The sequence below is a fragment of the Azolla caroliniana genome, unplaced genomic scaffold, assembly GCF_043228905.1.
Source record: "Azolla caroliniana isolate FFs.n. ecotype wild unplaced genomic scaffold, voAzoCaro1.0.p SCAF_15, whole genome shotgun sequence".
Classification (NCBI taxonomy): domain Eukaryota; kingdom Viridiplantae; phylum Streptophyta; class Polypodiopsida; order Salviniales; family Salviniaceae; genus Azolla; species Azolla caroliniana.
In genome coordinates, this window is record NW_028230450.1 from 10,946,304 (window position 1) to 10,963,211 (window position 16,908).

Consider the following 16,908-nt stretch of genomic DNA (forward strand, 5'->3'; position numbering starts at 1 on the left):
GGTGTAAGAGAGATAGAGTGAGGTTTGACCGGCAACATGTTCTTGCCTTTCTACTCATATGTAGAACATTCAACTTTTGTTGCATTCAACCAAATGTATTATTCACTTTTGTAGAATACAGAAATCAATCCCAAATGCAATTGACAATTTGAACATTTCTTTTTATTATATGAAGAGACCACAATGGCTACATGTTAGAAAGCATTCTTGCTAAACAAGTTTCAACCTCTACTCATGCATACATACTCAAAGTCATCTTTATTAGACATAGTAAATAAAGTTGAGCCATCAAACAAGATAAAGTTGTTCCAAGTTCTAATTGTTGGTTCCATGGTGTATGTTATTGAGCAAGACAACACTTATGATTGTGCCAAGGTTTATGCAAATATAAAGGACAAAGAAATAAAGAAATCTACATCAAACAAGAATACATTGTACAATTTTGTAACAAACTCAAAAGGCAACATTTGTCTTCCTCCATCCGTCAATTACTAAGGTAGTGGTCATACAACAATACAATTTATAAGAATGCATAGAACAATTTTGCATCCAACTCAAAAAAGGCAACATATGTAAATCTTCATCCGTCAACTATTAAGGTAGTGACATTACAATCCATTTATAAACAAGTTTAAGAGAAAACTACATCACTGGAGATTCTGATTCATAAGGTCATCATGCCAAACAAAACGTGATAGATAACATTTAATAAAAAGGGTTCACAGGACTTCCTTAAATTATATTGTCCAAATGGCAACATGTGAGGCTAGCCAACCTGCTCCCAAAAAGCATCCATTAAGACATTTACAGCAGAGTTTTGTTTTGTTTTTCTTCAAGCTGGTATAAAGCGAATGAGTAACGAAGTAAATATAGAAAATGGTATTACATGTATATATTTCTTTCTTTCTTTATAAAACATTACTACTTTATTCCATGGATGTAAGCTCCAGAAGCTGGTTAAAAAGACACAAGCAACATACCGGTTTTATTATCAATTCTCCCCATCTATGGGTGTACTGTATCATATGCACAAAACAGCCATATTCAAAAAACGAAGTAGAAACAACAAATTTTGGAGCAATTCATTGTTGGTATATGCTCCAAATGTGTGTAAACAATATGCTTCTAAGGAATAATTGGTAAAGAGAAGAATGTGTGGGTTTACTATACTTCTCACGACGAGCTAGGGCAAATGAATTAATCATGCCTCCCAACCCCTCAACAGAGTCGCCCGCGCAACGCGATTAATACCTAAACAGAATGCTCCCATCCGGTAATTACACCCATGGCTCTTGGTCGTTTCCTTAAGATCTTGGTATGCTCTTATCATATATTTTTTCAGCTCTTGATTCACCTTCTCCTCATCCCACATGAACCCTTGAATGTTCTGCCATTGGTGAAAACACAAAAACACATTAACAAAACTTGGGCCATTTACACCCAAATTTCATCAGCAACACAAACCATCGATATACATGACACATACTATACAAACATTTACATACATACAGACACCCATACTATATGTCCCAACACTATACACCCAAAGGTACACAAACATTGTATTTACATACCATACATTTACACATGCATACTAGTAGCATACATACTACTATTATCATAACATACATATACATGTATATACTATTAACATACCACATTATATCATCATACACAAATGCCTACCTGTACCCATTCAAAGTAGCTAACTGTCACACCCCCTGCATTTGCGTAGATGTCTGGAAGCACAACTATATTCTTCTTGCTAAAGATCTAAATATAAAGAAAATCCATGATATTAGACACTCCATAGACTGGACAAAAGAAATCTATGATATTGATGAAAGCAAACAAGGTATCTATACTGGGATGGAAGCAGAAACAATTGGGGTACCTCATCTGCATCTGGATCAGTGGGGTGGTTCGCAGCTTCCACAACAAATTTTGCTTTCACATCATTTGCATTTTCTCTGTTATAAGCAATCACATAAACATTCAGTATCAGGTGCCTCAAATCATTGACCATTTGGTAAAATATATTGGACAATATAGCAATACCTGGTTAGAACACCACCGATTGCTGCCGGAATCAAGACATCGCATGGTTCAGCTAGAATAGAGTCTGCATCCAAATCATTTCCGCCACTAAACCCTTTCACACCACCCGTTTGTTTCACATGCGCGTCCAAACTAGGGATGTCAATCCCATCCCTATTCTTTACAGCTCCAGAAACATCACTAACTGCCACAACCTTCCCACCTTGTTCATGAAGGATCCGAGCTGTCCACGATCCAACATTGCCGAAACCCTACAAACATTAATAAAGCCAAATGACTGAATGACTGAACATGCAAAATGTCACCTGAATTACAAATGCACCCATTGTAAATTAATAAGTCCAAATGACTGAATGAATGAACATGCAAAATGTCACCTGAATTACAAATGTTTGGTTTGCAATAGTTTTCCCATAGTCATTGAGTAAGGCCTCTGTTGCATACACAACTCCTCTTCCTGTAGCAGCCTCTCTACCTAGAGAGCCACCAAGGTCCTGCCAAGAAGAAAATTCCAATTGTACTTAATCTCTTTAAGGAAAGGGATCCGACAACCCAAAATGAGCCGATTGGATTAGATGGAACAACTAGATAAAAACAAAAAAATTAAACAAAGGGTTGAATCGAAGAAGTTATAGCAACGAAAGAAGCTTACCAACGGCTTCCCTGTTACAACTGCTGGAGAATAGCCATGGAATTTTGAGTATTCATCAAGAATCCAAGCCATTGTCTATCAAGAGAACATACAAATAACAACACAGAATCAGCAACATAAACAAGACTGAAATAGTCTATCATCCAAAACAAAACGATCATGATCATTAAGGAAACAAAAAGCAATCGATGTTCAATTCATCGCCTACCCTTACTTTTTATTTGATAAGAATATAATTATATAGAGAAAAAAAAGGCTTCTGAAGCGCAAGCACATAATCATGACAATATGCAAAACTTTAAAGCTATGTCATATATATACATAGTAAAATAAAAAAGTATGTTAAGAAGTGATGATCAATGTGATAAAACTAAGTTTTAACGATCAGAAACAACATTGTTAGCATTAGAATCAAAATGACATTGAGATAGGTATTAAAACTCAAGAATGAGTGATATATGAACCCAAGAATCAAATCAGGATACATACCTGTGAGTTTGTGCCCATGTCAGGAGCAGGAACATCAGTATGTGTTCCAATCAGATCATGGATCTTTTGCGTAAAGACACGTGTGAGCCTCTCAAGTTCCCCAGCGCTCAAATCCTTCGGATTGCAACCGATGCCACCTTTCGCCCCGCCATAGGGTACACCCACAACAGCTGTCTTCCATGTCATTAGTTGAGCTAAAGCATTCACTTCATCGGGATCAACCTTCAATATCCACCCGACAGCAAATCAACACATACATTCATGTAGAAAGCACATAAAGAAATAACACGACCAAAATCCAACTAGATATCTCATTTACTTCAGCAGATTTGCTGTTGGTGATAGTGTTTTTACCTGTGGGTGGTACCGAATGCCTCCTTTCATTGGTCCCCTTGCATTGTCATGTTGAACGCGGAAACCAACAAAAGAAAGTAATGTCCCATTGTCGGATGGTATGGTACATTCAACCTGTAGGTGGGTAAAGAATAAAGCTCATTCAGTAGGCAATATCATTCTTAGACACAACTAATCAAAGAGGAAATTGTCTGTTCTAGGAAAACCCATACATTAGTAAATTTATAACCATACACATCTATTTATCTGATGTATACACACACAATTACATACAATGCAATAAATACATGCACCTACATGAATGTATACATAAAAAAACCATAACAAATTATATGCATAATTCAATATACATTCATACCTACACCTGTGTATGTACTTAACGATACGTACAATACATACATACACAAAATACACATATAGACACACACACACACACATGTATGTATACATAAAAATACCATAATCCATGCGTCTTTGTCATAGAACAACACACACACACGCACACACACACACACACACATACACACAATCTTTAAAAAATGCATATATGCATGCATGTGTACATGAAAAACCCCATATACAAGCATATGTCAATATATCTATAACTATCTATCAATCTACAAACATATGTGCGTATGTGTATATGCATATGTATATATACAGCTATATAAACAGATAAATATATTAAACTTTGATCACCCGTGGAAGAGGAGGCTCAGAATGATAGCCATCAGTGGTTTCCGACTGGCAATATATGTATTGCCCAAAAGAAAAGGATATCAATCAATGGCTAGTACGAGATTGATCCATTTATATCTCCAAGTCAATATATACATATATAGTGTGTGTGCGAATTGCTAATATGATGATATAGCATGGACAGAAAAATAAATCCAAATACAAAGAATAAATAAATAAATGAAAATTATTGATAGATTTACCTTGATCTCTCTAAATGGTATGAGGAGGCTTCGTTCCACCTTAGGATCAAGTCCAAGGATACGGACTGCCTTCGTGAAGAAGCGGTTAGTGGCAGTTAGGGCATTCATTCTTCTTCTTCTGTGTTGCTGATGATGAAAAAGAAACGCTGAAACACAGGATTTCCCAACAAAAAGCAAAGGAAGAAAGAAAAATGAACAGACCAGAATGTGATTAAATTTTATTTTTCTGACAGTTTATATGTATGTGTGTATATAATCGATGGGTTTTCAGGTTGGGGGACGAATTTAAAATAAAAAAGAAAAGGAGGAAGAGAAAAGAAGCAGAGCGAATCGGTTCTAATGGAATCTCAGAAATGGAGATAGAGCAGGTAAAAAAAAAGGGTTAAGGTTAGGATTAGGGTTAGGGTTAGGGTTAGAGAGTGAGGAAGGAGAAGTCCTCCTTTTATAATTAGGAGAAGGAGGAGGAGAAACAGAGCATCCGAGTGAGCACGTCTTCGCGTAGAATATATTCTATATTCATTAAATTAAACAATTATTGATTTATTACTGCTTTTAAACGAATAAATGTGCGTGTACTTTCCATTCGTTTCGCTATTTTCACATTTTATTTTTTTGTGTGTCTGTCTTAATTTCTGCTCAAAATTTTTGGTTTTTTCAACTTCTGTTTCTTGTTTCCTTTTTGTTGTGTGTGTTTAGGAAAGGGCGAAGGGGGGGGGGGGGGAGATCCACGTGGCGTGACATAATTGGTGGGCCCGTCCAGCTCAGCAGTGGGGAGAAAACTCGGCGCCTCGCCGCCGCCCAAGCCTTCTCCCCTGATTGCGTCATCCGCCAGCTCAGCATCCTCACGCTGACGTGTCCCACAACACAACAAAAACATATGAATGCCCCTTCGCGTCTCAGCGAATCATCAATAAATAGTTTAATGTTTAAACCTTTTAAACACCCATTCCTTCCTATTCTTATTCTTATCATCATCATTATCATTATGTAATAATGTATGTATGTATGTATTCATTCTCATGAGATGAGTATTATTGTTCTTCTTCTTCTTATTATTACTATAATATATGAGTGTGTGCGCGTGCTTTCCTTCTTCTTATCCTTCTTCTTTTTATAGTTTGATAGTCTACTCTAGCATGTAGGAGGGTGATCAAGAGAAGGACAAAATCCTTGAAATCCATGTCTGTTAGCGGTAATCCATATATGCATTTCAAGTAGCATTCCTAGTCAACCCAAAATCCACGTTAACTTGTGTAAGGCATTATTTTCAACCATTGGGTTGTGGGAAGTGAATTTGTTATAATTTTTACCCTTTGAGTCGTTACAAATTCAAAATGAAATTGTTATCATTTTATTAATTTTACTAAGCCTTCGGTTTAGGGAAAGTGATTTTGCTTATGGTTCGTTCTTGTTTAGAGTTAAAGTAAACAAAGTTTATATTTATTTTTGGTACTAGGTGGTGTCATCTTTTTAGTTAATCAATTAAATAAGTTGTCTTTTTACTTGTGAACATCCTAGATCCATCTGCTAATTTCATCTATTTTGTGTGTGTTGTGTTGGGATAAAAGTCCCACTCCAACCAATTTTGTATTTTTAGTGTGAACACACTTAGGGTTTAGTTAACCTAAGTATAAAAGTGTAACTGAACCTTGTAACAATGAATTTAGAGGGTAATGAAAAATAATATCTTGAGCTAAACCTATCTCTTTGTGCAACTGTTGTTATCCTTGCTATCCTTGTTGTTTGCTTGATTCACAAAAAGATCCTAGTATTTGCTTCCCTGCAACTAGACGGCTACAACACATACAATGCCATCAATTGATAGATTCAGAGCGATTCAGATTTGACGGCAACAATCATACAAAGAGAAGAACAAATCGGCTGAAGGAAAGGACCAGGCCAATATCTCACTTCCAAAGAATGATGGCATCAACATCCAGCATAAGCGATGAGATCTAGAAATTTGACAGCAAGAACTTTGCCCTGTGGAAGGAGATGATGTAGGATGTACTAATCATCCAACGTGAAGTTGAAGCAATACGACACAACAACAAGACAACTTCAATGATGGTAGAAGAATGGCACTCATTAAGTGAAATAGCTTGATTGACCATTTGGATGCATCTAGACGAAAATGTCTACTTCAGTATGGCAAAAGAGACGTCGACATATGCCCTATGGGAGAAGCTTCAAGCCGTGTATGAGAAGAAATTGTCCTCATCAAAGCTCATATTGATTTGGCAACTGTTCAATATGAAGATGAAGGAATCAGAGCCGGCAACCTCCCATATCAACACCTTTAGTCAGGTGTTGGCCCACCAATGATGTCACACCAGTTGAAAGCAAAGGAGAACTCGATGCAAGTTCCCGTTGAAAGGGACATTCTTTCAACAGGAACTCAATGCACTGCATCAAGTTCCCGTTGAAAAATGGGCCACTGTTTTTTGGTTTATTTCTTCAAGTTTTTTATGTAACATTCTATACAAAAAAGTATGAATTTTGCTAATTTTTACCTTAGTTTAGATGTCTATATTGTTTATTATTAAGATTATTGTTATATCCTTGTGTCATGACTTGTTGTTTTTAGTGAGCCACAACAGAAGGTGCCATCCTTCAAACTAAAAATTCCATCACCAACAAAAAGACCTTATGACACCATGATGAAAGTTGATTCTTGCAAAACATTTATCAAGTTAGGAGGTGACGACACTTCAAAGTCTTTTGTCGGTAACACAACAAAGACTTTAGGCAAAAAGAGTGGGGAGCCTCACTTGAAGAGCTACCCCCATGTGGAGTGGACACTAATCTACACCGAGGAAGAAGGGAACCTTCTTCTTATTCGTGCAAAGTCTGAAGGTGAAGGCAAGTTGCAGGTGGGAAAGACATTCACCTACGGCTACGTACGGAACATCGAATATGAAGACAATGACTCATCAAACCTCTTCTTCGATGTTGATAGCTTGGTGGGGGTTCGTAGAGTCAAGATTGATAACGTAATTTCATAACTGACTCCTGCCACCCTAAAGCCCTAAAAAAGGATGTTCGGAAAAAAAGAAAACTTGATTGTTGCTTTGCGCCCATACATTAAGGGAGACTTGATGGTCACACAAGCAACAACCCCACCAAAGTTTGCCAAGGAGTGGTGAACCGGTTTATGAGCAATCCCAGCAAGGAGCACTGGAACGCGGTCAAATGGATACTCCAGTACTGAAGGGCACTTCGAACATGTGTCTCCGATTCGGCTCCGATAAACCTCAACTTGACGGTTTTACCGATTCAGACATGTCGGCTGATGTGGATACTAGCCGGTCTACATCCGGGTATGTAATGACATATGCAGGGGGAGCTGTTTTGTGTCAGTCGAGGCTGCAGAAGACGGTTGCGCTGTCAACCATGGAAGCGGAGTACATGGCGGCTGTGGACGCCGGTAAGGAAATATTATGGATGAAGGACTTCATCGGAGAGCTCAGTATCCGGCAAGATGAATACCGGCTCTACTGCGACAATCAAAGTGCCATCCACCTTGCTAAGAATGCGGCCTACCATTCCCGAACAAAGCATATCTAGTGAAGGTATCATTGGATCCAGGAAAGAGTAGATGACCAGGAGTTCGCACTAACAAAGATCCACACGGCCGAGAACGGGTCAGATATGCTGACCAAAGTACTGATACCCGACAAGCTGGATGCATGCCGGAAGCGGATCGGACTAGTAAGACATCCCATGCCAGAGTGAAGGGGGAGTTTGTTAGGAAATAGGTCCCTCCGGATGGTGAAGACCCGGTGAGAACCAGATGAAGAGTACCTGGCTACGGAGAGCCGGATGGTGCAGACCCGGTGAGAACCAGATGACGAGTACCCGGCAAGCGCCAGATGATGCAGGCCCGGTGAGGAGTGCTCACCGGATGAAGAGACATATTCGTAAATATGTTTCTGAGAGTCCATCGTGGCTATATTTGTAAATAGCCAAAAAGTCATATTAGTATAAATATGACTTAGGGCAAACTGTGTCTATGATGTTGTTGTTATTGTTGGCGCAAGATTAGAGCGCGCAACTATGTACAGAGAGAGTGAGAGAGAGGAAGAGGTCGTTGCCTCTGTTGTAACCGCCGCTTGTGGCGAAGATAGAAAGCTCGAGGTCGTTGCCTCGGTGCTTTACCATTTTGTACATTCTGACATAGTGATAGTTTGCAGTTTGTGGGTTCCCGTGGTTTTACCCGTATTTGGGTTTTCCACGTAAACATCCTGTGTACTCTTCTCCTCACTGTGTCGTGCATTCATTCCCCGGTTTTTTCTGTGTATGATTCTAAGCTTGGTTGTGGCTGAGCATTGCGCACAAGGAGCGTGTAGTTCCTGTCATATGTAACTGATTAGGTATGTGTCATAGAATATGATTCTATGACACATAGTTAATGTGTAGAGAGTAGTGGTGTGACTCTTGACTTTTGAGTAATCATGGATTCTCAAAAGGTGTGTTCACACATTGTGCTATGTTGAGCTTGATTCTCAACATTGGTTTTAGCTCATCTTGATATCGAATAGTTGAATACCTTTGACATATTTCACAAGTTTCCTCAAATTTCATTACATCTTTATACATATGTGGCCACCAATACTTCTCTTTTAACTTCATAAATGTCGTCCATAGGCCTCTATGTCCTGCCCACAAACTATCATGGAATTCAGTAATTATTTTTCTTTTAATATCATCCTTACCAATGACTCGAAGAGGATTTTCGGTTGGCCTTTTTGGGCGCCTCCATAGATGCCCTTCATGTAAAAACAATTTGAATGTTCTTCTTCAAAATTCATTTAGTTGTTTCTTTGACCATGATAGGTCGGCTTCTTGAGCCTTTAAAAAATTTCCTATTTCTAACCATTGAGCTTCATACTCTGTGTCTTTGAACATTATACTTACATTAAACTCATGATGAGGCTTATTAGATACTTCATGAGCAACTTGATGGCTTGTAGTTGCCCAGTTCTTATCTTCAATTTGCATTAGCTTTTCATTTATGAACCTTGCCCTTGACAGCATATCTGCGACAGGGTTCTCTTTGCCCTTTATATGCCGCAATTCTGGGTTCATGCTTCTGATGTATGCAATCCACCGAAGCATTGCAATATCTGGTGTCGTGCAACTTGCTATCATTCTGATGAGTGGCAAACAATCTGTTTCAGCCACTACATCTGCTCCAATCAAGTAATCTCTATCTGTTTTTAGTGGAGTAACCAAACCCCACAATTCTCATTTAACTTGCGCATAATTTCTTTGCCTATCATTTAATATCTTTGCTCCAAACCTGATAGCATATCGATGTTGCTCATCATCTTCTTGGTTGATAACCCAACCAATCCCGATTGGGCTAGTATCAACTGTCACTATAATTGGTCTTTCACCTTTGTAGTCTGGTTGACGAAGAACTAGAGCTTTCAATAATGCTTCTTTCAACTGTTGAACAACTTGTGTATGTTCATCAGTCCATATAAACTTCTTCCCTTTTCTTAAAAGTTGATAGAGAGGATTTGAGACATGTGCAAAGTGTGGTAACCAAATATGATAAAATACACATGCACCTAAAAATCTTCTCACCTTTGTGACTAATTCGCAAACTTCCTTCATGTTTTGTATTGCGTTAATTTTGATCGGTGAAGGCTTCCTCCCATACCACCCACACATATGACCAACTATTAGAACTTCATCCTGCCCAAAACTTGACTTTGTTCTTGATAGTGTCAAATGTACCTGCTCAAGCTTATTTAAAATACTTTCACAATCATTAATGTGATCCATCACAGCCTTTCTGCAACCATTTCCAACCATAGTCTCATCTTTCTCTCTTTCTAAGCATCCTTTGATAGGAATATCATCTAAAAATGGCAGAGCTACCTTTGGGATGTACTCATGTAAAACCTTGTTCATTGCATTCATCATATGAGCAAGTGAATTTGTCGCACCTTGAGTTAGAGTGCACATTCAAACCAACCCAATTGGTGTTTTCCTTGTTGTGATATTGCGACTATCAATTGCTAGTTGAAATTGGTCGTATCCTGAATATAGATCTCCCATAGAGTAAATTACTCTCCCAGCAAAAGCTTCTGCAAATTCATCAACGATCGGCCCGATTCATGCATTTCGAATTGAGACTTTGTTGACTGGTTGTAGATCTTGAATGAATCTTAGAGAGCCATCTTTCTTTGGAACGGTGAACCATCGGTTGGAGTATGGTGCATTTGAAGGCTCTAAAATCTTCATCTTGACTTTTATCCTTCAGTAGCTCCAACAATTGAGGTAATTGAGCTCTCGGTACTGCAATAGGTTAAAATTTCCAAGGAATATGAGGGATAGTAAATATTACCATTGGAATATGAGGGATAGTATGGTGCTTTGGATCTACACAACCAATCTCCTCGGCTTTGAATGCGAACACTTTCCCATGCCTAAAGGTCATGTCTTTGAAAGTAGCGATATCTGATTGTAGAAGAAATTCACCCCCTCTGATTCTTAAGTTATTTATTGTATCCGAAGTGAAGTGATGTCCAATCTTCTCTATTGGTCGAAGCATAAGCTTAGTTGATGCTGCCTTCATCTTCTCTTCGCTACCAATAGGTAATGGTACTGCAACAGTTTTAATCTTTTTATCTATTGTTTTATATTTTGTGTTACATAAACCTTGTACTTCTTCATATTTACAATTATACTTATCAATTTCATAATACATATCATCTGAGTTTACATGTATCTTTCTAACATTCTCATCATCTTCTTTCAAATACATTTCTAACTCTTCTAAGGTATTTGCAAAAGAAATTTCTTCCATAACACTTTCAATCTGCATTATCCTTCAATGCCTGATGAAATAGATTAGCATTCTTTTTCAAGTTCCTCTTGCATTCATACATCCTAGTCACACATATAGCACCACTTTCAGAAACATGAAATGACTTATTCATATGTTGTAATGCCCTAGATATGAGGGTCTTTTAGTAATGGGACTATTGCAATCCTCACTCGCAACAGTCCTAGTCAAAAACCTGATTATTAAAATCATCACAGTCTTTTGGTATTGAATGATCACGAAGCTCTTCCTTGTTCCTCTCATAATTTGGGCGAAGTATCATAAACTGTACACTTTGTCGTCCATCTTGGCTACGGATTTTCGCATAGGCAGAACCGTTGTCAAGGACTTTTGTCTCCATCCGTACTGCTATGATGTATGGTTGCCCCAAGATTATTGGATAGGTAGATCCTTCCCGCACAAAGAAATGTTGATCTACCTCTATATCCCCAATGGTAACCTTTACATTTGGGCATGCACCAAATAAATCTTCGATTACTGATGTGGCTGCTTTTACTCGCCAACCATGCTAAGTATCAATTGGCCATCTACCTTTCTTGTAAAAATCAGCATTCATTATATTTATTTCAGAACCATGATCAATAAGTGCCATCACCGGGTCTTGAACATTTTCAATCTTCACACGATGCTCAGTAGTGGTTGTTGCCCAACATTTGCAAGAGTAGTGGCTTCTTGCATTTGTTGAACTTATCATTGAGGTTGATACATGTTGAGAGTCAACAACGATATTGTTTGACTCGTTGGTCACCACTTCATATGCTACCTTCGGATTTGTCTCTTTAACCTGCTCATTAATTTGCTTCTTTCTTCGCACAATATCAATTATTTCATCATGAAATTCCTTTTTTGCAATGCCTAACACTTCTCTTAGTGTAAATTCTACTCGACTGTCTAGTATTCTTGTTTCGAAAACTTTCTTTAAATTTGTATCTTTTTCAATATCAGACATTAGTTTGAATGAAGGACCAGATTTACCTTTTTCGACTTTTGCGTCCATCTCTTTTCTTTTGCTTTCTCTTGTCTCATGCTTTTTTGTTGAGCCAATCTCATCATTCGGCCTTTCCCTTTTTTCTTCCACTATCACCTCTTGCTCTTGGTGTTCTGCCATTTGAGCATAGAGCATCATAGCATCTACTGGAACATCCCATCTAGTGTTTTTCCTTACAGAATCTCCGGCAACACGAAGGTCTTCCATCTTCATCTTTTGCTTTTGTGAGGTACTTACAAACTTCTCCTAGAATGATGATAGGGATGGCATGTCATCGAGGCGCATTCCTGCCATTGCCGAGTAGTACATTGCGGAAGCCTTCTTTGCTTCAGCTTCTTCAAATTTAACCTTAACACCACCATCACCAAAGTTCTTTGTAAGTGGACTTCTAGTTTCAATTAAATAAATGTTACCACTTTTCCAATACTCCAAGTCTTGATTTTCCATGTCTTTATATTCTTCACAATCACGTAGACGATGTTTGAGACTATCGCACCACATGCATCGGGGTCGAAATGGTTCCCTTGACCTTAAAGTTTGACCATTCTCAAGCTTTGCCACTTTAATTGTTAGATCTTTCATACTTTGAACTAAATCATCAAGAAAAGACTCACTCTTAGTTCCGATCATTTCGTGTGGTTGATGCACCATTTGGTGTGATGGTTCTCGACCATGTCTTTGAACATCGATGTTTTGATCAAGCCGATTCATGATTCCCACATGTTGTATTTGTAGCATTACACCATTCCTTTGCATTCTTTTCATAAATTTATTACAAGAATTTGTTACCTCATTCCAATCTGCCATTATACCATCCTTAGTATTTGGCACTTCAAGCATAAATTCCAATTCTTTTCTATATCTCTTATCAACTACCTGCAAAAATAAAGCAACCTTTTGCCAAGACAAAGAATTTCTTTCTTCCGGCTTTAAGTGTCCATACATTCTTTCAAACTCTTTTTTTGTGTCAGCCATAGATAACCCTTTATCTTCTTTTAAGATCCATTCGTGAAATGAACGCATAGTAACTCGAGAGAAATCTTCACGAGAATATTTAGACACAAGCACTTCTTTGAATGCATTCCAATCGAAACTATGTAATGCTTGTATTTCACGAATTCTATCTCTTAATTCCATTTCCACTAATTTATAAAAGTTTGCTATCATATTGACATCATTCACACCAAACATTTCTAGTTCATCATAATATATATTGACATACTTTGAGATATTTGTGCCATCAAACACACCAATCTTCTCTCGGACTTCTCGTAAGGCATGAAATAATTGATCTTGATTCAATTTTTCAATAAATAACCTTACCGGATCCATTGTACTTGTACTTGCCATGTTGATGTTGATCTTTACTTTAGATGTCTCTTCTACTTCCCCGTTTCACGTCGGGTTCACCAGATTGTGTCGTGACATGGCTCGCCTAGAAGCGTAGCGTTGCGCAGACAAAAGATAACGTGAAAGTGAGGAAGGAATCGTTGGGATTATGGACGAAAGAGATAAAAGAGTAGAGATGGAGTGAATAGAGATCAATAAGATATGACAAGATAGGATTTTTTAAGTAATATAAGATATGACAAGATAAGATATAAAATAATATTTGAGAAAATATATGAAATTTATAATCATTTTCATGAAAGAGTTACAAAATGGTTGCAAGCATCGTTGAACCTTCAATTCTTGTCTCGCAAGGTAACCACCATCCTCTTTCTTAATAGTAGACCATAGTCTTCCCTTCAATCTCGCGACAAGTATAAGACTTGAACCACCGCCCTTCCGTTTTGAGTTGAGGACCACAACCACCAAGCTAGCTCTTCTTTTTTCTTAAAGATACCTTTCTCTCCCTCTTTCTCTATTATAATATATCTTTCTCTAGATCCAATATAATCCTCTCAATCTTATTTCTTGGGTCCTTTTCTCTATACTTCCTTCTCCTTTAATAGGGAAGAGATGGTTCTACATGTGGGCCATCTAGCGCACATGTAGCACGTTTGATGGTTTAAACCGTATAATACTACTTCAAATGAAAACAAGACACATATTTATATACATTATAAGTATAGGCTAAATGGCAAGGATTATATTTCATGGTTTAGACTATAAAATACTACTTCAAATCATATATTAATTATAAAATTATTATTATAGGCTAAATGGTAACCTTTGAGTGTCATAAGGTAGGGTTTATTAGTTCAAGTCCTCTCTTGTCCATGTAATATAATAGATATAAATTTTTTTGTCTCTACATATAATGTATAATATTATCATAGTATGTTATTAACATTATAAAGGTTTATTTTATTTTCATTACATATTTATCTTATTGTAGAATTTTAATGTGAAGCTTTCGTACTTCACGACACTGTTGGTGTTGGTGTTTCAGTTGAGGATAACACATGGTTTCTCACACCCACCACTTCTCATTCACCCCTACACTGTGCTTTCGAAAAGGCAGTCGTAAATGGTAGGATAATGTCATAGACATGACAACAGTTATGTCAAGATTTGAACTATTGACCTCTTGTATTATAATCAAGTGTTATATTGTAACCAACACATCCAAGTACATAATCGTGTGTTGAGCGAGGAAGCTCAACCGGATCCGGATCAGTTGAACAAGCCAGAGCCGAATCGGTATCCAGATCGGAGAACCAGATCGATGTCCGGATGATATCTGGAACTAGGAGCCGGATCAGTTCGAAACCGGTAGGTCGTTAGAGGCTTACGGATCCAGCCTAGTACGTAGGCATTTTTTTGGGAGTCAGTGATAGTCGCTTATGTGAGCATTGAAGTACCTGTCAGTACTTGTGTTAGCCCTTTATGGACTTGTATAAAAGTGCTCTTTGAGCACATTCTATGTACAAAATATTGAGAGTATTATTTTGAATAGAGTTTTTATGTTCTGCTCTCTTTCTCTCTCTCTCTCTCTCTCTCTCTCTCTCTCTCTCTCTCTTGTGTATGCTTATTCTCTGTGTTAAGCTTCCATTAAACCTTCTTCTCTTTACTGTTACTATCCGGAAGAGCCGGTTCGGCATAAGCTTCTGCAAGCTAACTTCTACATGGTATCAGAGTGCGAGGGTTGAGAACCTCTGTAACCGACAATCGACTAGTGAAGACAAACCCTAACACCCGGTGAAGAACAGAAGAGAACTTAAGATGGACAGAGGAATGGCAAGGTCACTTCCAACGAAAAAGCTCGACTAGAGCAACTATGCATCTTGGTCATATAAAATGCATCAGTACCTGTTGGGGCATGGATATTGGAGCTATGTAGAAGGAACCAACAAGGTAGCACCAGAGGCGGCACACAAAGACTTCCCGGCATGGGAGCAATGACTGAGCGGACTATTGTACTACCTCGTGTCCGGTGTGCATGAATAGATGCTCGGCTACATCAAGGATGCAAAAACGCCAAAGGAAACCTGGGAAAAACAACCCAAAAGTTGTAGCTCCGGCAAGAGCTAAACAACATTCGGCAAAGAGACATGTCGGTTACAAACTAAACCTCCAAGATAAAGGAGATTTATGACTCGCTCGAGTCCATCAACGTGACAGTGGATGAAGATGAGATGGTACAAATCTGCCTTGGAGGTCTAGCGCAAAGGTACAGGCCTATCCGAACAACTATCCTCACCCAAGAGAAGCCACCATCCTTCTTCGACTTGCAATCGATGCTAATGGTCGAAGAAAACCACGTGAATGGGTCCAAGACCACTCAATCAGATAGCCGGATGTTGTACACAGAGGTGGATCGTCCCCGTGGGCGTGGTGGACACGTTGGGTCAGCACGCAATGGAGGCAGCCGGCAGGAGCAGAACTGAAGGCTCAGAGATAGTCATGCCAGTGCCGAAAACCGGCAAGGAAAGGCCGACTAAGAACACTAGTACTGTGGCAAGAAAGGCCACAGAGAAAGTGAGGGTTGGAAGAAGTGTGCCGATTCGGATAAATCTGGATCCGACAAGACTAGACAAGGAAACCGGCAAAGATCGCACTACGTAGAAGGATCTGAAGGATCCAGAACTAGGAAAACCGGAAAAGGACCAGCCTTCGTAACGAAGCACAAGGTGAACTCAATGAAGAAGACCACTTCCGGATCGGACGAAGTATGGTATGTTGATTCCGGCGCATCAAACCACATGACGAGCCACGAAGAATGGTTCTCTTTTTTGGAGAAACCGGAACAATCGAGAATCGTCGAAACCGGAGAAACCTCTCACCCGATTGTGCATGTCGGAGAAGTGCCTTTAAGCCATGTCAGACAAAAAGGGAAGTTGATGAACGTACTACACGTTCTGACTATCACAACGAACTTGGTGGAAGTTCGACAAATCATCAACCAAGGGATGCAAGTGCGGTTTACGCAACTTGGGTGCTTCATCGAGGAAGAAGGCCAGACAATTGTGCAAGGGCGCAGAGAAGGGAGGATGTTCATCCTCAACACTAATGACGTTGGCACCGCCATGTTTGCCAAAGCACAAAAGATTGAATCAAACATCGATCTCTGGCACAAGCGGATCGGCCACGTCAATTACCGGAGACTTCAAGAACTGCAATC

General features: G+C 38.8%; 1 protein-coding gene across 1 annotated transcript; it reads right to left on the reverse strand.

Moving 5' to 3' along the window:
- Nucleotides 1-681: 681 nt before the first annotated feature.
- LOC147854620 (glutamate dehydrogenase 1-like) lies at nt 682-4,891 on the reverse strand. Its single transcript, XM_087331047.1, has 9 exons — nt 4,495-4,891; nt 3,554-3,667; nt 3,200-3,421; nt 2,711-2,785; nt 2,436-2,552; nt 2,059-2,309; nt 1,895-1,970; nt 1,687-1,773; nt 682-1,387 (listed from the first exon to the last, which is right to left on the reverse strand). Exons 1-9 carry the CDS (start codon nt 4,600-4,602, stop codon nt 1,202-1,204), a joined length of 1,236 nt encoding a protein of 411 aa, XP_087187173.1. The 5' UTR covers nt 4,603-4,891; the 3' UTR covers nt 682-1,201.
- Between the last annotated feature and the right edge of the window lie 12,017 nt (nt 4,892-16,908).

Excerpts from the sequence above, each read along its gene's own strand:
- LOC147854620 (XM_087331047.1), bottom strand. The coding sequence starts at position 4,602 with ATGAATGCCCTAACTGCCACTAACCGCTTCTTCACGAAGGCAGTCCGT. Across the intron at positions 2,786-3,199 it reads ACATGGGCACAAACTCACAG|ACAATGGCTTGGATTCTTGA; the intron begins GTATGTATCCTG and ends TTCTCTTGATAG. Across the intron at positions 1,774-1,894 it reads CTGATCCAGATGCAGATGAG|ATCTTTAGCAAGAAGAATAT; the intron begins GTACCCCAATTG and ends CTTTATATTTAG.